The sequence below is a fragment of the Thunnus albacares genome, chromosome 19 (assembly GCF_914725855.1).
Source record: "Thunnus albacares chromosome 19, fThuAlb1.1, whole genome shotgun sequence".
Classification (NCBI taxonomy): domain Eukaryota; kingdom Metazoa; phylum Chordata; class Actinopteri; order Scombriformes; family Scombridae; genus Thunnus; species Thunnus albacares.
Window position 1 is genome coordinate 12,605,852 of NC_058124.1, and position 22,914 is coordinate 12,628,765.

Here is a 22,914-nt window from a genome sequence, read left to right on the forward strand (position 1 = left end):
ACACACCAGCATGTGCATGAGCACACTCTCTCTCCCGTGCTCTCAGATAGGAAACACACACTCACACACAGTGATGTAAGCAGCCAGAGGGATCGAGCCCCTCTGCAGTGGGGAAGATAAGATGGTTAGGCAGAGAGGACTGAACAGCACCATGCAGTGTGCTACGTACAGTCGGGGAAGCCTTGAAGCTGGGAATCCCTGCATAGAGATGCAATCTTTGGGTTATTCTCCCACACAGCAGGCCCTGCTGGCCAAAAACAACTTCAGGATGATGCTATGAGGAAAGAGTACTGAGGCCCGTTTTCATTTACAAATCTTCATGGTCCACACTTGCATTCTATTACCACAGAGGAGATCAATTACAGTAAAGCAGCATGGGATTTGCAATGTAGAGTTTTATGTTCACCTACAAACACGCAGACACATTGAGAAAACATGCAGCTACGTACACAAAGTACTGTGGAAATTACCCTCATCAGAAAAATGACAAACTGTCTAAAAAGATTCATGTTTGTGTTTTATGACAAATAACCTCTTACCAATAATGACTCTACTTTTTCAGTTTTAGACATCAGATAAATGTGTGCACAAAGAGTCTGACCTCAAAACTGAAATCCTTCAGCCTCCCTTTCCTGTGAATATGACTGCAAGCTTTGACTAAACCCTGCTGGTAAGGATCCATCTGAGGTACCAGTACATCGACTGTGGCAGCCTTCTGACTTGAGAAAAAAAGTAAATGGCTTTTTAAAAGTCAGTGATAATACTGCAAAATGTTTCAGACAACTGAAGGTTTTATTGAACAAAAACGTGCAGTAGTTAGAGTTCAAAAAATGTTGGCAATTTTTCTAATGCCAGTCCAGTGGACTTGGGTCAGTGCAGAAGGCTGAATGAGGTCAGCATAAAAGATACATCCATACTAACAGCAGTCCTCCAATGGCTATGCAAGCCTTGAAGAGACAACTGAGATATGTTACTGTACCTTGGAGGTAGTAATAAAGTTAAGAATGTGTTCACATGTACCTTGAAACTGGTTGAATTTTATTGTGCCCATCCTCTCTCCGTTCCGAAACATGACTTGGCCCTGAAAAGAAGGAAAAACAAAAACATGTATCTTTAACACAACATAAAACACACAAAGTATATATTATACAGTATATATTTCATAAAACATTCTGTTCTGCTGAAGAAGATGCACCATAAGCAATGAGGTGAATTTTAGTTTACAAAAGGAGCTTAGTCTGACTAAGCGTATGCACAGTGCTTTCCTGATGCCGGTGCATTGGCAGACAAAGGGCAGAGTCTCGACTCCTGCACACTGCATCTCATTTGATTAGAAGTGGCCAAAATTGATCTGTTTATGGAGGTAAACAGAATTATCTTTCGGCCAATTCATTTGCTAATATCCTTTGAACAACATCAGGTCAGCAAGGCTGCATGATTTAACTGTGTTTGTTCACTTAGCATTGGTACAAATCTGGGTCCAGACGGCATTTAAAAGGCAATTTTTTAAAGTGAGTCTAACATTTTGCCACAGAAAAGTACACAGCGGTCAATGGATGAAGCAGAGGTTTTATTTCTCAAAATTCATTTCTCACCAAAAAGGTATGTTTATTGGTCAAACAACCACCTTAAAATGACAAAAGGAAAGGAAGGAAAGTCTTTGATTTAAACTCCAAAGGCACAAGATAAGCTATTTAAAGCCAGGGAGCACCTGGAAAACACAGACAGGATAGACAAAAACAATTCAACTTTGTGGCAATATCGTAAGACATATTCAAATCAATTTGGCTTCTGTCTCTTAATCTCTCTCTCTTGTTCTATTTTCTTCGTCGCTCTGTCTCTTTTCTCTCTCTCTCCTTCATCTACCAAGACTGTTCAATTAATTCAGCCCACCATCTGCTTACAGGGCTCCTTAATTACACATTTAACTGGGTTTACATATTACTGGCTGGCTAACAAAACAGGTGAGAGCCAGCATGACACAGAGAGCGTGAGACGTAAAGAGAGAGAGGGGGGGGGGGAGAGAGAGAGAGAGAGAGAGAGAGAGAGAGGGAGCTAGATAGAATAGCTAGATAGATGGATAAAGCTATTGAGAGAAAGAGAGAGAGAGAGCATTTGCATTGGCTGATTAAAAGACAGCTGAGGGGGGAATATGGAGAAGGAAGCTGGAGAGCCAATTTTGCCTCAAAAAGATGGCAAGCTTTGAAGTAGCAGAGCAGGATCCCACCCCTCTGTTTGAATCTGTGTCTTTGTGTGGCATCTTTGATGTTTGTCTGAGCGTGTGCGCGCGCATGTGTGTCTATCTGTATGCACTTAATATGTTGTCACGTTATGTTTATGCGCATGCATGTGTCCCTGATGATGTACTGGATGTGTGCGCGAGCAGAACGAGCCGCTCCTGGGATAGAGAGTCCCCGATGCCGCCTTTACCTGTGTGATGCGCGATGGAGCCTCCGTTACCAATTTCACACCGCAGTGTCAATCCGACTTGTCGACACTAACAAGTTCCTTTCGTCACACACTGCTCTTTCCTACAATATGCTATGCAATTATGCCTGAGGTGTAAGTAGGGTAGTGCAATGCACCTCGGTTCAGCTCATTAGGTATTATATTCAGATAACTGCGGTGTGTAAACAGGGTCAGACAATGTGGGTTGAAAATAGGGGAACTTGACTTGAACCCATAATGACTGTGAGTATATGTATCCAGGTTTCTAGAGTAGCTGCGCCACCATGCTCTTATTGTGCATTAGCATTGCCACAATAATTGCCCTTTACATCAGCAAAAGTGGAGCTATCACGAACCCTTACTGAAATGGCGTGTAGCTACTTTAACAGCCCCCAATTTGTTCTCTCAAGTTTATACACGGTTTGTAGAAAATGCAAAGTATGTCAAACATATGCAGAGGCACTGACTAGGACATTCTTAATTGGAAATAAATGTCTGCGCTACAAGGATTAAATTAACCTCCTTTGACCAAAATTCAGAGAAGCCGCTGTAAAGCCTCTTTCCACAAGGTATTATGCTCCTCTGCAAGTTTAGGCAACCTCACCAGAGTGTACTGACCCAGACAGGTGTTCGTATTCAAAGGACGTTCAGACCAGTGTCACAATGGTGGCTGATGCAGCAATCACCCGTGTCCAAGCGAGTGTGTGTGCATGTGTGTGTCTGAATGTGTCTTTCTGAGGTGAGCCAGTGGAGGTGGCCGTGTATCACTTGACTGTGGAGGTGAGAATACTGTCAGTGACGGGAGCGCTGGGGGTCAAATGAGATGTCGATCAGTGGGCTGCAGGTGTGACCTCCTCTGGGTTTTCAGGGTTTGAGGTGGGAACACAGTTGATGTATACACACGCATTAAAAGAGAAAAACAGATGCCCGTAACCCTCCCTCTCTGTCTTACATCAGTGTCTGTTTGAGGTGACTGTCAAGCCTCAGGCTCTCCTACTCACTATTACCTAGAGAGACACTGATACCAACAGGATGACCACTGACCACAGATAAAAAACAAAAACAAAAACAGGGACACAAACCCATACCCACACACTTGTCATCCCCCAATCCCAACCTCCCATGTCTCTTTCCATCCAGCTCTCCCTAGTGAATTCCAGTGTACATCTTCCTGTGGTTCTAGCCGCTATCTGCACTCTTTGTGCCCTGGAAGTCTCTCCCAGCTAATGTCAGCCGTCTTCTCTTTGGCCCTGACAGCAGCCAGATCAATACTGTGGAGCCCTCGATGATCACTCTCCTGCTGCTGCAGCTGCCTCCGCCACTGATTCAGCAGCAGGACCGAGACCAGCACGGAACGGACACGGTTTGGTCTCGTGGGACATGTGTGTGTGTGTGTACACAGCAAACACACAGAGTAAAATCGTGACATCAGGAAAGACACGGGGCTCAAGTCGGAGTGATCCCGTAAGATCAATCGCACATGCACACATAAAATTTACACAGTCAGAATTTGCCATTTGCCTCTGGTGCTTGTGCACGGATTAATTTGATCGGGAACCCGGTAGAAGTTATTGCAATTCACAAGCAAACCGAGAGAGTTGTGTAACGACTGCTGCTTTTGAAATCTGCATTTGAAAATAGCATAAAAGATGTATGCAGTGTGAAAAGGGAAATTGCCTTCCTATGTCTTTGTTCATCGTGTGTGGGTGGACGTTTCCATGTGGTAAGTGTGTGCTACATACAGGGAACATTTTTGATCTCATTTCATGTAATCCCTTAAAAGAACAGTTATATTAGTCTGTGGATCTCAACTCTCTCGCTACAAAAACGCTTTGAATTATTTTGCATTGCTGCCGTCTTCAAACAACCTAATTGTTTACCACATGCACAATATTCTTGTTCAGATTGTTTTACTCCTCTGAGGATTTTGGTTGTACATCATCCACAATATATGTATGTAACTGGTGTTTTTTTTTTCTTCAGGACATCAGCAAAGCAAAAGCATGCAGATATACTGTAATATTTCCAAATAACATGTAACCCTGTCCAGCTTCCACTAGACTCTATTCTGACTAACATTATGTAGAACAAAACAATCATCATGAAATGTTAATCTATTTTCTAAAAATATCTCTAAAAATCAAAAGGCTGCATAATCGTTACTTCACCTCTTGGTGCTACATGGACACAATTTTATGAAAATTTGTCATTTTACTCTACTCTGAACACTCTGAAAAGGGTGATTTAACTATATTTTGCAGTACATATTAACCTTAGTTAAAATGTTGCCGGATTTAACTTGTAATGGAGCATTTTTATACTATGGTGTACATTCACATAAGTGAAGGAAGAGTAATTCTTCCACCATTGATGGCTACATACAGGAAGTAGGATCAAACTGAGTCAGTAGGGGTGAGAATGAGACTGCAAGCCTATTCAAACAACCTAACAGGACTTTATCTGAGTGTGTTCCTTGAGTAAAAAGTGAATGAAATATGGTCATCAACATTGCTGCACTGCTTCGCTTCCCGGAGTCTAAGAGGAAAGGTTTAATGTCACCCTGTGTCTGACAGGCAGCCCTGAGTGGGTCTGTGCTGAGAGGTTCAATGTCACCCTGTTCCTGATCAGCAGCCCTGAGTGGGTCTGTGCTGAGAGAGGTAAGAGTAGAGGGGTGAGGGATGACGAGCTAAAGGATTTGGTGTAGCGCTGCAACACACATACACAGTCCCAGGGACGCTAGCCCCAAATGGCCTCATAATAATGCAAGTCTGTACTGATTTTCTCCAAGGCTACTCTGCCTCTCTTCCTCTCTTGTTCTTTTGACATTTATACTGCATTAGCATCTGTATCTTCATCATCATTCTCATGCCCTACCTTGACTTTTCTCCACATTTAGTGAATGTTCATGAGAAAGTTATGAGTATTTATTCAACACTGCACCGCCGTAATTTTCCAGTCCAGCCAGTCTTTTGCTTTTTTATCTTCACTTGCATTTTTCAGGCCATTTATTTGTAAGCACAGTCATGAATATGATATAATATGAGTAATGTTCTGCTGTACTGTAACGCAATGCATGCCTACTGGCTGTCTAGGCTGAGAGCAGTGTGGCATCCTCTAATAATGGAATGGCCTTTACAGGAGAACAGGAGATATCCTCTAACAGCTCAATAGGAAGTGAGAGAATGAGCATGCATGCGCGCATGCACACACAAATACACACACACACACGCACAGCATGTTGCTAGCATAGCCACCAGGATCAATCTTGAATGCACTGCAGTGAGTCGGCAGCACCAAATGATATCACTTTAGGCTTCATGTAGAGACAAAGATAGCTAAGTAACCTTCTATGCAAACAATTTCCAGCCTAACAGAGCAGTAATTAATGCCTCTATGTGTTGTTCTGACATTTGCCAACTCCATACAAACACAGTGCATATACACGTCTGTACATACAGTGTTGCATGCATAAACACTTGGAGCTAGATATTTTAATTAACCCAAAAAGATGCTTCTTCATCAGTGACAACATATTTGATAGCATTCTGGTCATGTTGCTTTAAACAATGTTTGTGTCTGTATATGCTGTATATGTATGAATTTTTCTCACTATATGTGTCTCATCACCAAAACCTTTACATGCCTGCATGTACATGTACTGTGTGTGAGTGTCTGGAAAGTATCCTTGTGTTCCCGTATCTTAACTCTGCACAGACCAGTGGCTCCATTTACAGTATGAAAGCGAGTAAAGTCAAAGAAAACCCAAATTCAACTTCAAACATGTCGGACTGCAATCTCATTTTGCGTAATGTTTATACAGTTTTCTTTAAAAATCTCAATCTGTCCCATAACTTACCGTCACACCGAAGAAGTTGGTCTCATTCATGACGTCCAGCACCATCTTTCCCACTTCGCGGTCATCCACTGTGAAGTTGTGAAAGGTGTTTTGCCGTTGTTTGATCCGTAACAGTTCCATCACTCGGGTAAATGTTTTAGCAATGACCCAGATCCCATCGTAGGCAAAGCCATGAAACTTGCTGGACTCCACACCTTTCTGCCGCAGCTCTTGGCTGTACTCCTTCTCATACTCCCTAGGGGTCTGAAAAAGAGGTAAGAGAAAAAAAACCCTACTTTTTAAAGTTTTTTATTTCAGATAAACTCTTATTGGTGTTACTTGATCCAAGGAGAATGGATTATTTGGCACATAATTTGAGATACAAAGTTACTGGAAATAAGGCTGTTTTAGAATCAATGCTCCTGTGTTGGGTATGGGTAGTTTAATGTGAAAACAAACCCCATGATTGATTTTGGTTGAGATCTGTGGTTTAAAAACATGCATCTAGGATGCCTTTTTGGGAACAAAGTTCTCTGATGTAGCCACAGATTCTTCTGAGCACAATAACACAACACTTACAACAGATGCTCTCAAATACAGTCACAAGAAAACTTCAGGTAGCAGTGAAAGGAATGTTACAATCACACAACACAAAATGAAAACAATTTACTTCAGACAAAACAGACAAAAAATATTTCACTTGTAGTTCACTTGTACTTTACCTCAGGCTGTAATTATGTACACCATAAATTCCACGAATAGTCTAATATGGCTACCAAACGGCTAGCTACCAATCAGTCAACATGCCAATGGAGCAAAATTCTTTATTTATTTAATGATATTTACCTTACTGGTACTGTAGATTTTTCTCACCTGTCTTAATTAAACCTCTTCAAATCTCATATCACCTTAAATTACTTGCTAACAACATGTACATTTTTCTGGCACTCACCCTGCCAGAGATGCCCTTGATTTGTCGAGCGCTGAGCGGCTCAAAGTCCACACTGATGTATCCCTCCATGGCTGTGAGCAGCTTCTTGGTGGTGCAGTTGGTGCTGTTGGCCTGTTCCCACCAGTTGCCCTGGTACCAGCCGGGGATTATCCACTGGTATTTACTGCCAAACATGTTCAGGTTATACGCCTAGGAGGGGTAGAAGAAATTGAGCTTGAAGCAGGATATATAGTATAATATATGGAGATTACTTTAACTTTAGGAATTACTTTTGTCTAATGTGAGCTGCTGTCTATCCAAAACTAGAGGCTGGAGTCTAAAATATGAACTGAGCCCAAAGCGTAAAGCATAACCCAGTACATCTAAAGCCCAAATTACATGACCTGAAACAGCTAAGTGAGGAATTTAACTACAGTGGACTATTACATATTCACAGCATTCCCATAAACCAGATCACATCATGTTCCAATCTTATGTTCAATTTAGCACTGCACCAGTTGTATTGTATTTTTTGGCAAGATACTGACAGACAGCATTGGAAAAGTTGAGATTTCAGTTATGAATGTAGCCTGAGGACTTACGCAGCAGAAGACTTTGGAGGCCAAGTTCTCATCAAACTGGCCAATGATGATTCTCACATCATTGTCCTGAAAGAACAAAGGATGAAACATTGTTATGTGAATGGCAAATCTGCAAAAAAAAACCTTTTTTAGCATAATACTCACATGCTGTACATACAATGATACAATAAATTTAAGGTACTATGCAGTGTAAAATGTGTATGATGTGAAGCTGCATATATAACAGTAGTCCAGTGTTCATTACACTGTGCAAGCTTTTTATTGTGATATTGTGACTCCCTGGCAATACATACTGGGCATTTCTATCAAAGAAAGTAGTTCTTTACCCTGATTTTGGATCAGTATCTTTGTTTCGATGCCTCCATCACATCACTCTTTATTAAAAAATGAACGGTCATGTTGCATGTACTGTATTTTCATCACTATGTCTATCTCATCAGTGTCGGCCAAAGTGTCAACATTATCATTGAGGGCAGAATTCCCTTCCTTGCCAACCAGGCCGGAGAACACAAATTTACATGGCGATTCGAAGCACATGGCTTGGTGATTGACTGTAAATAATTCAGATTGCCCGGGTGGAGGGCTCTGGGGCCAACAGTCTGTCATTTAGTGTGAACACACATATGTATAGTACAAACAGACATACACACACACACACACACACACACACACATACATATGCACATAAGCAGATGATCACAAACACTCACACAACAAAATTGCCCCAATCTAATCCAATAATACTGACACAGGTTTGATGAATCTACATCTGGTCACCACAGCTGGAGGTGATGTGTGATGCATGCGAGTCTGTCATAAAGCTCTTATGTGGCCCTGGCAGAGCCCTGAGCACCAAATCTAGAAGGTCAGGTTTGATTGACTGACAACATTAATAACATTATTGCACCTCATTTAATTAAATGACCTACTGTATTATTTCTGTATCTGTCAACAACAGTCATCTTGTAATATGATTCTTATCCTTTTGGAAAACATACTTGATACTAAATGTGTTTTTTACTGCAATGTTGTATACTTTACCGCTACATCCAGTTTTCATCCGGTTCCATATTTTATCGATTAGCTGAAAACACTATACATTACAGAAAGCCATACATTCAAACCTTTCTGTGGTACTGCTGACTTCAAGCAGGGCCCTTTTGAAACATTACACACAAAATTCAATACTCACTCTGGTTGAACTTAAATCAAAATAAAAGTGACAAACACACCGGCTGTAATTTCACCGAGCCCTGTCCTGTTTTTATTCTGGATGATGACAAACCATTACGAGTACAGTTCATGAAGTCCTTCCTCCCTCAGGCACTTTCTACCATATGTCATGTATCCACAGATCAGAGGGGACCAATCACTGTCATCTAAATTCCAATTCCTTAAGGCGATTGGACACAGATCTACCCACCAGGGCAAGATAGCTAGCTAGCCAGATGTTTAAATGCAAATGTACTACCTGCCTTCCGAATTCTATAGCAGCTCCGAGATTTCGTCACAAAACCATCTATACAGCATTGTGTATGGGACAGACACATGCACACTCACACTGCAGAGTATGAAAGCTTTCAGGAAGCTGGGTAGCTCAAGAAAAAAACAAAACAAATGACTTCTCTGGTGGTTTCTCATCAGAGCCAAAGAGCATGCTGGGACATTTAAGTGAGTCTTTTGTATGAAGCCTTCAGTGTTGTTCCACTGCTCTGGCACTGTCACAACGTGTGTGTCGATGTGCAAGAAGGTAACAACTCTGAACTTTTCTGGGGTGCAGTCTTGCATTCATGTGTGTGTGTGTGTGTGTGTGTACGTGTGTGAAATGCCGGTGGCTGCTCAATAACATTGCTCTTCCCTGGAGGAAAGGCACTTGACCCAAATGACTCCAGCTATGGCTAAGGACCACAGCCCCGGTATAAATTCTGGTCTGCCTGGCAACAACATGAAGAGACTGTGTAGTTGTAGGCAAGGGCATGAGTGAGTGTGTTGTGTTTGTGCATTACAAACGGACTGGGGGCACTACAGGTCCCCAAATTACCCACATTGCTCGAGCTTTTATATAACCATAACAATAATTGTTCTAAAAGAGGGTAGTATTAAGGGCAGCCTTGACTGCTTTCTCCATGACAAGGTTGTTTGTAACTTTATGATGGTGATTTATATGTGATAATGGTTTGAGTAATGTTGTACCTCATAACCCCAATCAGGCACCGTGACGGCACACACACACACACTACTAATGATGGTCTTTTATGAGCTTGTGAGAGATGTGATTTCTAGACTGGGCAATGTGTTGTTTATACCCCGCCACCCCCCACCCCCCTTGCTGTTTGTGATGATTACTGTGCAGCGAGTGTGCTATGCCCTACATGCGTGATCAAGTGCATACACTCGCAGGATAGATCTGTGTGCGTGTTTGACTACTAATCAATACTGTTATGACCATGGAGCTGACATTACGGTCTGAACTGAAATTAACAGGCTGCTACCTTCAAAATGAAAGTCCCTCAAATAATGTTAACGTTATGTTAGGATTCCTGCGATTGAGAACAAACTCAACACAATGTGAAAAGTATTTGAAGTCTCAGAACTGGAATTTTGCTTGGACTGGTCCTTAAAGCTGGATGGGAGGAGGTCTATGCGTTTAATGTCTGCAGTGAGAGATTCTTGCTGCAACTCTGTGCTATTTGGGGATTTGGAGCAGCAGAGGTGCTTTATCAGTTTGAAAAGAGAGCCAGGAAAACACTCCTCACCCCAGGAACAGCACAAGCCATTCTGATGATATTATCAATAAAAAGACCATCTGAAATGGAAAACCCTATAATGACATTATCAGTGCAAATCATTTGTTTTGAGCTGATGCTCTACAGTATGTCTGGGAGTCCACAAGGCCATGCGCCTCACGCAAGAAGCAGCGGCATGCACAATTTATTTAAGAGAATTTGTGGCATTCAACAAATTTCTCATTCTTGGAATTTTTCTTCGTAGAAGTCATGATTTCTCTACAGCTGCCTCAGGATCTTTACGCAGGTCTCTTTGTCCAGTATTTACCTCTGATGCACCTGCCAGTGTAACATCACGTACTCGTCTAATATCTCTGTGACCGTCACATCCCTTGACTGCCTCTCATATTAGTCATGGACTGCTTTGCTTTAGATTGATGTTTTTTAGCATCTAACTTCATGTCAAACCATTCCCTCTTTATTTCAGTCACAGTACAGCACTGCTCTGATGACACATCGTTGGCAGCTGTACTAATAATTGTTTCGGTGCCTCTAATACCATTAGTTGCACTAATGACATTAGTTTTTGTCTGCTGATTGGCAACGGCAGGACTGAAATTCTTCTTATTCTTTGGAAACATCTTTGTGAATGAAACCTGCCCACAAACAGAGAGGAATACGTCACCTTATATGGCAATTTTAGAGGCATTGATTTTGCTAATGATGAAATCTCTCCAACGCACGCCTTCTCAGGAACAGTTGACATTCATCAGCCTGAAACGAGTGACTTACGGCAAGCTTGTGCAGCAACAACATTCTTGTAAATCTGACTTGGAACACTCGTCCAAGTAAATCTCATTTTCACCTCAGTATTCTTGCATGAGGCCCAGTTTCTGCAGTAAAATGGTAGCATGCAAAATATTGTACATTAAAGATTAAGTATTGTTTACAACCTGGGTTTTATTTTTATAGACATGGCAAATATACAGTTACCTTTGTATGTGTTAAACATTAGCATATTGTTGTGGTCATGGTAGAGGATATGGATATCAGTGCTCCTTTAGACAATAGACATTCACAGTGATTTGATACGCTGGTGAAGAGTGGTGCATTGATGTGTTAAGCTTGTGAATTCGACAATGTTTGGCAAATGACTCTAAAGTAGTGCATCGCAAAACTTAGACCACCACAATTTTTCCCCATGTGGCCCTCCAGTTCCCCTAATTGTCCTTCAGTAACAAAAACTATAAGGTGCCCTGATCTATTGAATTTCTGCTTATATACTTTATAAGTTAAATTGAGGAAAACTCAAGTAAATTGTTACATAGATTAGAAGATAAGTGTGCGTGTGGAAGTGTGCCTTTGTGTTCTGATGTTGTTTTGTCATCCTGTCCAGTAAAATAAACAGAGAACTCGAGACTGAGAACAAGAGATGAAGAGAAAAGTACAGAGAGCGACAGATAAATATTAAAAGGCTTCTTCAACGCCCACAGCAGCGATGCCTGTCTGCATTTTGAATATTCCAGCTGGAATATCACAGTGGTTAGAGCTCTATTTGTGGATCACACAGTGACGCCACAGCCCCCTTACCCCGCCCCCTCATCCCTCTCGTCCCACACACACTCTGCACACACACAATCGCTCACACAACCCAAAAAAAGATCAGTCTTTAAAACAAAATCTGTGTCAGCCTCTACCTCATCATATTACGTAGCTGTCGTGAAGATAGCAAACCACTGTTGCGAGATGAGCGGGAAACAGACCATTAGGGTGTCAGAGGCCCCCCCGCCCACCCCATCCAAACGTTCTGAAAAGCTTTCGAGGCGACACTGTGATTTGCATATTTAGAGTTGATCAAGGAAGGATGGTGTCAGCTTAAAATGTCATTAAAATGCCTCAACATGCAGAGTTACACATAGGAGAGACAGCTTAGCTTCCTTCTCCTTCTCTATCCCTCTGTCTCATCATCTCTCTGTTGCGATTCTTTCGACCCGCTCCATCTTGCATACGTCATATCTCCTGGTCGCACATCGGAACGCTTTCTATCGCATCTCCACTCTCCTCACTTCCAACATCTATTCCCTTTCTCTGTCTCCCTCGCTTCCATCCTCACTGTGCCATGCATGTCACTTCTAGTCAAATCAAAATAATCATATCATATAATCAAAATATATTTATTCCCATTGAAATTGACATCTTGTACATTACATGTTAAGCTCACCAGTCACTAAAATCATGTTTAACTTCCACTGATAATGTTTCCTTCTGTACACCGTATATGCTACTGAGATACTTTGCTGACAACTGGTAAATGAGGCCAAATGCATCTCTTATTGCCTCTAGGGGTAGTTTAGATAATTTAACTATTACATGTGACTGCATTTAGTTTGGAATTTCATGATTTATTGCTTTATCCAAGCAAAATCTCTTCAACCATCCATGTTAAAACATGAGAAGAGGAGAGGAGAGGAGAGGAGAGGAGAGGAGAGGAGTGGAGAGGAGAGGAGAGGAGTGGAGAGGAGAGGAGAGGAGAGGAGAGGAGAGGAGAGGAGGAAAAAAGAATCATGTTTGTAAATGTATGTATATGTCCTTAAAACATCTATTAGTCAGTGCAGGTCATTAGAGTTCACCTTACCCCCCCTGGCCATTACTGTATACTCATCAGGGCTCCATTAATCTCAATGAGAGCTACTCCGCTCTGCCCAGGAGACAATTCTTGGATAAATTATTAATTGTCTAGGATTTAGTTTGGATGGCATTAACTCAAACACAATACAGAATTAAAAACTGTAGTAAATGTGACATTAAAATCAATCAAACCCTATTTATTCAATGTATGTAATATAATATGAATTAAAATTGACCTTGTATCAGTTTAGTCAGTCAAGACTGGTCATAATTTTGATATGTCACAAAAAAAGTTTTAGCACATTTTACATACTCACATAGTAGTGTTTATTTTTAGGCTATTCTCATTTTAACTGTGTAGTTTTTCTAAAGATCACAGCTGTATTCCAGTATTTCCCAAAACCACTTACCTTGAGTTTCTTGACGTTAACACAGGGGTCGTTGGAGAAACTTTCTGTATCTGCGATTTGAATGTTTGCTTTCTCCAGCTCACTAGTTAGGTCATTCCTCACCTGAGAGAGAGAGCATGAAAGGGAAGAGAAACAGAGAGAAGGTAAAATTGTGAATGAAAAAAAGTGACAGAAAGACAGGCAGCTTGACATTTCAGCATGACAAGGACACATTGGCGACTGAAGACATCAAAACCGCCATCATTTTGATTGGACTCACTCTGTCTAATGTGGAGTTGTAACACTGACAATATTCATTGGCATTTGTCACAGTGAAAGCACAACTGTACGCTTTAAAAGATCACAACTGGTTATCATAGGCTTGACAAAAAAAAAAAAAAAGACATATGTTGAGTACTGTAGACGTATCTGCAGCAGCTGTACGTCTGCTTTGATGTATTGATTCAGTGGTATGGTGAGTAATGGGATCAGAGATGTAGTAGAATGGAGCAGGTACCCCACCGTGATGGTGAGCTTGAGGTGGTTTATCATAGCTCTCTCTCATCACAAACACACATGCTGTGATTCATCCCTCTGGCTTCTATCCTTTAAGCTACAACTTTAGATTTCACAGCAGACATTTTGACATGTCAAAAAAGGAAAAGCACAGGTGTAACGAATAACATTAAAAGTGGCTCAGGTTCCATATAGATGTTCCAGTAAGGCATGCCAGTCAGCCAGCACGCATAGTACCAGGATCCTGGCACAGGAACACCTAAACCGAATGCAGCCGTTATTAATGTTATCAGTTACACCTGTGTTATAAAGTCAAAATGTCTTCCTGCACTCTGAGGTTCACAGTTGACCTCTCCTCCTCTTTCTTTGGCCGAATTTTCCTGATATCCTCTGGCCATGCCCTGTGGCCCTAACACCCCCACCCGAGAGCTTGGCATCAGGGGCTATGTTGTGACATCAGAGAGTGTGCCCACTCAAAAGGGCATGCCAAGCTCTATTTGCAAAGACATGTTACAGCAACTGTAACAAAGGAAGGGCCTGTGTGTTTGCTCTGTATTTGTCTGTGAATGAGCTTGCGTGCCCATAGCGTGTTTTCATATTTATGTGTCCTATATGGCTTTAAATACATATTCACAAATAACAGTCAGATTTACATACATGGAAACGCTGCACACTACTCAACCCAGAATCTATATTTGGCTGGAGATATGGCTCTGAAAAGTTTGTTTCCTTATTGACAGAAAACAGAGGCTTTGGTCAACTTGAATCCATATTATTTATAATGACAGGTTGCCGTGACAGAGGAAAAGCATCAAAGCGTCCACAGAAACTTCTCAAAGCTCTCCTGCAGCGTATGCTTCCAGTGGAGTTTCAGAAAAAGAAGGAAGGCGACACCGAGACTGGCAAACACTGTATTTAGCCGTACTTTGACAAAAAGTATGACTGCAGAGAACAGTTGAGTATACAGACGGACAGCAGAGAAGAGGATTATGCTGAAGGAGTGTTTTGAAGATTTTCTATGGACATTTTAATACTTGTGCCACAAAAAAACTGTAGATTCAAGCTGTCCAAAGTCTTTTTCTTGCTATAAACTTCCACTTTCCAAGGCTACAGGTTGTGAGGGTTTCATACTCAGAAGATAGATTTCAGGGAGAGTATTACTTCACAAATAGCTGCAGCGTAGTTAGGGCAGTTAATATACCCAAGGGATATGTAACCATGACTGCTACCACTAATGCTAACACAATTATCACCACTATTGCTACTGCAGCTAAAATGAGTCATTACAACTATTTCGTGTAATCAACTAGAAGATTGTTGCCATCTAAAAATCAATGAATCTGAACAACCTCAACCTTATTTCCCTTATGTCTCTAAATGTCTGCTGTCATAATCGCCTCCTCCTCTGGTACCCTGGAGGGAGCTCTAAATCACTCTGTACATCACTCACTCCTGTACAAACATTCCCTCTGATGTACTGCTCACTGAGCTGAAACAACAGGGAGTGCTGGAATGGATCAATACAACCAGGTTTTGCTCTTGAGGAACAATTGGCTTGGTGGTCTGGACAAGGTACAACGTCCTGTTGTGTTGAGCGTTGATCTAAAAGGCCTTGACTGCTGCCATGCTAAATGGAAACTAGCTCGTGGCAAGAGAGGGATGGCAGCTGGTTAGCCCGGTGTTTGACGAGGTGTGGTAGAGTGACAAGCACACAGGTGGATGGGATAACAAGCATAAATCACATAAGGCAATGCATATGGAGATATGTAACTTATGCTATGCAGATACACCCACTCACTAAAATATATGACAATAACACAAGGTCTGACACACAAAGCAATTCACCTCTAAGAAGAAGGCCCTTTGTAGAGATTATTATTCTTCATCGCCATTGCGTTTTTGAGGGGCTTGGGATGAACAAAAGTCACCAAAATTGGCATATACACATCAGAACTGGCAGAAACTGCAAAGTTCTGTAGTGATTGGGCTCGGGTGTGGCCAGCAAGCTCCATAGCCCCTTCATGCGTGGCAGGCCGTAGTTGGGATAAAGTTGCTCCGATATTCACAAACTTTGGTACACATGTTGCTCTCATCATTTTGGATATATTTAACACTGGCTTTCATTAGCTTAGCCCAAGCGGAAGTCAGCCATTTTGAATTTTGTGCGTTTTTCCTGTATTTATTCAAACTTTTTTGAATTCCTGATAGAGGGTTTATCACATTCATTTGAAATTTGGTTGGTATAACCCTCAGAATAATGTGACGTTAAATTGTGACGGAATAGTCGAACAATGATGTCATAGGTCATGTGACAACAAGTAATTTTAGGCACTTTACAGGTATGGAGCTTTTTGGAAATCCTCCTAGAGGATTCAACAGGCCCACCTCAAATTTGGTCATCAAAATCTCAAGACCTTCACAATGCCAAATTGCAAAGCTTTTGTGTTTTTGTGGAACACCATTGCCGTGGTGGAGCAGAAAATTTGCATGTTTCGCCATGAAAGAGGAAGTTGTTGTAACTTGACTTTACATTGTCCACTCAGACTTCAATTTTAAATCTCAGATAATCTCAGAAGAGGGTGACCAAAGCAGCTTTCTTTTATTTAAGAAATATTGCAAAGCTGCGGCCATTCCTATCCCAACAACATGCCAAAAAATGTGTTCATCCATTTATTTCAAGTAGATTAGACTACTGTAATGCTCTTTACATCGGTCTTCCAAAACAATTAATTGACAAACTACAATTAATCCAGAACTCTGCCGCCAGGCTTTTAACTACTTTACTACATTACTAATTCTTTGTCATTTTATAATCCTTCAAGGCATCTTAGATCTTCTGCTGCTGGTTTTTTAAATACAAACTATCACACAAACGAGAAAATTGGCAGCTCAGCCTTTTTTTAACTATGCACAAAAACTATGGAATTCCCTGCCCAAGGATATAAGAAGTGCAAACTCTGTGAACATTTTTAAAGGACAATTGAAAACATATTAATTCAATATTGCTTTTAACTAACTGTCACTTCCTTTGTATTATTCTTATCTTTTACATTTTTTATTGTTCTTAGCATACCTGTTCTTGCTATTTGCTGCTTCTCTGGTTTGTTATTTATTTGATTGCTTGGTTTTATCGTGCAGTATTTGTACTTGTTTTAATTTGCCTTTTTTAATTTATTTCCTTGTTTCTTCATTTAATTGTAAATCATTTTGAGCTACATCCCCTGTATGAAAAGTGTTATATAAATAATAATTATCTTTATATTGACCACGGCTGCCGCTCCCTCCGATGCTAGGGCCTTTGCACTTAAATTAAAGCTGCTTGCAAATTTTGTGTTTCTTCCACTGAGACAAAAAAGGACAAATGTATCTGCGTTCTGGTGGACTGAGTGTGTTACACAGAGCAAGAGAGAGATGAAGGGGAGGGGGACAGATGGATTGAGGGATGGTAGGAGGGGAAAAGTGAGCGGCTTTCCTGTGTAACAAAAACATCCTCCATTGTTTGGGGCAGCCTGGGAATCCCCAGAAGCAAATGCAGAGGAGAAATAATCCTACTGCACTTCACCATGCATGTGCACACACACACATTCAAACACACAAACAAACAAAGTACACACCTACACATGATGGACAAAATGACTGTCAGATGCACTCAGTTAGATGTGTGTAATGCACCAGTGTTTAGAAAGGACATTAACACAATATGATTCTATTTATATGCAGAATGTCTTTGTCTGCAAACACAAAGACACACACACACACACACACACACACACACACACACACAAACATATACCACCTGAAACTAGATGAAGATGAATTGGCAAGCTGAGGAAGTTGAGGGATAACCTGTGATTCTCTTTGTGGTGTATATGACAGGATGGTGTATCATCTCACACCTACATGGCATGCAGATGCTGTCTTCCATTTCACAGACTGTGGCCTGGAGCATGGCATATTTAGTACAACTACATATCTGACTGTGTTTTGTGTGTAAAATATGAGTGTACTGTCTGTAGGGGGTACAAGGTCATATACTTTCTCAGCATTGGAACAAAATTAGAAGCTTGATGTAGATAAGTAAACACTTTAAATTGTTAATCAGAACTTGGATTATTCAGTTGCATTTGTTTTTAATATTCTTATGTCATAAATATTGTAGTTGGCATTGATTGGTTTTTAAATGCACTGGGAGTACAGCAGTGTGCTCGTGTAATCGTAACAAAATCCACTGTTGTTCATTAAATTGTTGCATCTAGTTGCATATTTTGTCACTAAAGATTATTTTATTTTATACTCAAACCATATATTGATCAAAATAGTTGCACATTCATTTTCTAATTAATTATTTTTAAGATTTTTTGAGCTCTGTTATTTGTAAGACTTAAAACTTTGCAGTCACACATTTCGTATCTGATCTCAATTTACAGTGGGTGCACTGAGCTTCATTCAAATCAATCCACAAACTCTATCTTGCCACTAGCAATCAAAGAAATACACTTACTAAACAAATATAAATCGCTCCCTTCAGGCAGGTGTGCTGTAGAGAGACTAGAGTAAGTGCCCTGATGCAGAGTAAGTAGGTAGCTTTTGATGATTCAGATGGTACCAGTGTGACACTGCAAGACAGTCTGCGGTGGTTTAACCTCAAATCATTAACACATCGTTCCCAGGCATGTTCACAGTGTGAAGCCCCTTTGCAGTGACGGGTGTGACTACGTGTACGCGTATGTCTATGTGTGTCTTTATTACATACATACCAGAATGTTAGCAGGTGCTTTTTTTATCATTCCATCTGTATGTGTGAGCTATCTAAACCTGTAGATTTACAGCCAGGAGACAATAGAACTTTGGGTTTTACAAACGTGGCAGTGTGACAGGTCCTTGCACACATCTGTCTCTCATACTGTGAGCTACATCGACATAAAATCGGCATGCAAATCCCGGAGTTCAGAGTATAATGCCGGTCAAGTGCTTATACTAACTAGCGTGACAAATGCTTGCACCACAGCCTGATGACAGTCTCTCATGGCTTTACATGCATTGTACAATGACATGAATGAGTCATTCTGGAGAGGAATTTAAAAAACATTACATGGCTGTTTTGCATCACACCACACATGATAGCGAACACCAACTGAATGCAACAGAAAAATCATGAAATGCATGATCAAAGTTTAACAATTAAGTATTTTTTAAGAGGGTGGATGTGGAGACAGACACTTCTGCTAGATTTATCAGTGGTCATAGTGTAATTAAACACTTGAGCTCAAAGGGTTCCAGGCAAAGGACAGATTCCTAATCCTGCTCTCAGTCAGGTTTGTCATCTGACTGACTTATGATGGCTGTTGTGTTCCTGGGTGAGCCCTGTTTTCCTGGCAATCTCAATAATGTTGATTGCTGTGTGTGTGTATGTGTACTGTGTTTGTGTGTGTGTATGTAGTATGGACACGCACCTTCATATTAGCAAATACCTGGCCTTTACTCATTCTCATCTCACACTACAATAAACCACAAACCTCCCATTAATGGAACATCAGTGTGCATCCACAAAAAGGATGTGTGTGTGTGTGTGTGTGTGTGTTTCAATGGTGCCTATAAATAGAAGTGACGAGCTGGCTTTAGCTTACAGGTTACAGTCCCAGGGGACACCGTACTGTATGTTTGTGTGTGTGTGTGTGTGTGTGTGCGTGCATGGTGTGCATGCTGCTCACTGAATCCTTAACAAGTGTTACATAATATTAACCTTGCAAGCAGTCTCCCTGGGAAACAGCACAGCAGATCAGTAGGAGAGAGATATAGTATGACAGGGAGTGAAAAAGAGAAAGGAAAATGTAAAGGTGGAGGAGATGACAACACTGTCAATAGTATAGTCATTATGCTAATGCAAGTGTGCATGCGCAGATATACACACATGCATACTGTCCAGTAAATACAGCACTACTTTATATATTAAAAATGTTCCTGAATCCAAATACGATAGTTGAGAAAGTACCTAATCATTTAAATCATGTAATGCCTGTTTTTTTCTTATTTATATTGTTTTATAGTAATACAGTTACATGTGTAGACTCAACAAGTCTATGATAGAAGTACAGTGGGATTTGCACAGGATTTCCGACCAGTGCAGCCCACTCGTGCAGTGACTCTGCAGCACTATACTCTACTTTGATGGTGTGTTAAAAACTTCTCTTGTGCTCCAGCATTTCTAAAATTAAAGAAGTAGGAGTACATTGGCTATTCTAAAAATCACAGTATCATAAGACACAGTGTAATTAGGTAATTCACAATTGATGACATTCTAAAATAATCATCTTAGCCCTGATACCAGTGTACCTTCATGTAGACAATACACTGTCTAACCTAATGGAGCAGTGTTCGCTGTATAAGAAGTTAATGGAGAGACTCATAATGCATTTTTTTGTTACATTATTTCCTATTTGGGGATATCCAAACAACATTTACTACTTCGCATCTCATCCGCCATTTGTCTTGCTTCACGCTGCCCCAAAAAACCGCTCTGAACTTGACAGAATATTGTTCGAATCATGAAGTGTGGAAGCGATGCTTGCATATTTGTAAATCAGGATTAGAGGCCAATCTTGTGGCAGGTTGATTGAATCGGGCCGTCCGTCTTCCTCCCGTCCTAAGCCCCTTGGCGCTTTCCGGAGGGGAGAGATAAAGGGATTTGGGCTCTCTGAGATTTGCAGTGAGACTTCTTATACCACCCCCCCTCCCCACCGCCCCTCTCCCACACACACACACACATACACACACCTCCCACCTCCAGCTGCTGAGCAGATTGTTTTCAACCAGGGCCTCGAGGCAAGAGCTCACAATATGTTTCTCAAATTCCTGCTTTCAATACCTCTGACATCGCTTTTTTTAATTGAATGTTCCTCTGTTGCCTATGTGACATAATGTCCATACCACCAGTTTGAGGCATGACAAATCGGTGTGTTTCCTTTATATTCAACCCTCCCACAAACAGCAGTATGTTTGTGTCACCAGTTGTTCCTGTTTAAAATCCAACTTAGCACAACTTCGGAAATGAGTCCTGTAGCTTTAAGATGAATTTCATTGCCAACAATGTCATGAGAGAGTTAGCTACGAGTGCTGAGTCAACACAGATAATATTCTTCATCTTTCCACAATTGACTTCTCCCAGCACTAGTAATTTAAGCTGAATCGTGCTTTCTGCTTATTTAATGGGGAAAATGACATAAAACTACACACCAGATGGAATGTAGTAAGTGAATAATGTAGCAAAATCTCATATGTAAACATTCATTTATTACAAAAGCTGTACTCTAACATCTGCTCTCATCCGTGGCACAAAAGTGGCTGCAAACAAAATTTTTATTCTTTGCAGCCAGCAAATTGTTTTTATTCATTACTGAAGACATGAAACGATGTGTAACTGGAAGGATTAAGCTCCAGTTTCAAAATGTTAATATTCACATTTCCCCCAGAATCCAACAAGGAGTTTCACGTGGGTGGAAAGACATTAATTCAGTCAACTAGTGGAGAATCGGTTAAATTTAATTGATTGCTACCTACTCAAATCATGTTAGCATCATCTGAATGATAATGGTAAAATAAAACAACTGCCAATCATTGTTCAGTCTCTGGCTGTGTCAGTACATGCCCCTGTCTGAGAATGTATTTTTACTCTTTTATTTTAGTTAACCTTCACCTTGAGGACACAACAAAGTTTCTACTATTAAGACTAGAATGAATAAAACTACACTGACCTTAAAAACTCCACCTGTAAACACATTATTTCCATTTTAGCACAGTCAATAAATGTCTAATGGATATTACTGGTTCTCTGTCAGGACTGTGTGTGGCAAAGATGATAATACAAAGCCATGTTATTAAATATTTACTGCACATGAGCATTAACTGCTCTGCTACAGTTTTAAATTCATGTATCTGTTCTACTTTCTTGACTTGTGAAACTTTTATAAATGCAGTATTTATGCACAATAAAGAAATATCATTTTTTTTAAGGGTCAATTTCATCTTAATTATAAATATTGTGCAATTATCTCTGTTTTCTCAGCTAGAAGTGGTGAGTCTGTTTGACCATGCAATGTTAACTTCCAAATAATCCAGTTGGTTGAGGTATGTATTGTTATAACAGCACAGGAGGATGAACAGTAACAGCATATTTTAATGAAACAGTACCATGAATATATGTTACATTTCTAAAGAAACAATTATCTGTATGAATTTCTCCTGCCATTTCCAACACTGACTCTGACTTTGAAACCTTATACTGTAGATGTAATGAGCAAACTAATCATGGAACAGCACATCGAAAACTGAAGTTGCAGTTTTCAGATGGAGAAGAATCACTTTGCGTCATTCCTACTATCATTCAGGAAACATAAAGAGTGGTCTACATTTCCTGTGTGTGCTCTCTGGGCTGTAGCATGTCACCACACTATCTCATGGTCCTTTTGCAACTTTTGCAAAAGTTTACAGTTTAAAATGAAGGCTCTTTAAAGAGGGACTCACCTCTGAGAACCTCTGAACATCCTGTGTGAGGGTTCCCACACGGCTCCAGTTGTAGTAGCTCAGGAACTTCACCACAGCTGGGTTCACAGCGTTGTCTGACGGGACAGTGCGGAAGAAGTTTGGGTATTTTTTCTTGTCCGCCAGAACTGGGGTTGTTGCTGCAAAGGACAACTAGAAGAGAAGAGAATAAGAAGAAGGAATAAGAAGGAGAGAGAGAAAAGAGAAAAACAGTGAGGGTTAAATACTACAGTCATAAATAATCCTGGCAACAGCCTGTCAGATTATGCTGGAGTCCCTTGAGCTGCTGGTGCAGTAGCAC

General features: G+C 40.7%; 1 protein-coding gene across 1 annotated transcript in view; it reads right to left on the reverse strand.

The window, feature by feature from the left end:
- The window catches only part of gabbr2 (gamma-aminobutyric acid (GABA) B receptor, 2), a 192,090-nt gene that overhangs the window by 69,513 nt on the left and 99,663 nt on the right, over positions 1-22,914 (reverse strand). The window contains exons 4-9 of the mRNA XM_044335736.1: positions 22,596-22,766; positions 13,581-13,682; positions 7,817-7,882; positions 7,236-7,424; positions 6,305-6,547; positions 1,021-1,081 (exon numbers count right to left, since the gene is read on the reverse strand). Of these exons, the coding sequence (XP_044191671.1) occupies positions 1,021-1,081; positions 6,305-6,547; positions 7,236-7,424; positions 7,817-7,882; positions 13,581-13,682; positions 22,596-22,766 (832 nt within the window). The remainder of the gene's footprint in view (positions 1-1,020; positions 1,082-6,304; positions 6,548-7,235; positions 7,425-7,816; positions 7,883-13,580; positions 13,683-22,595; positions 22,767-22,914) is intronic.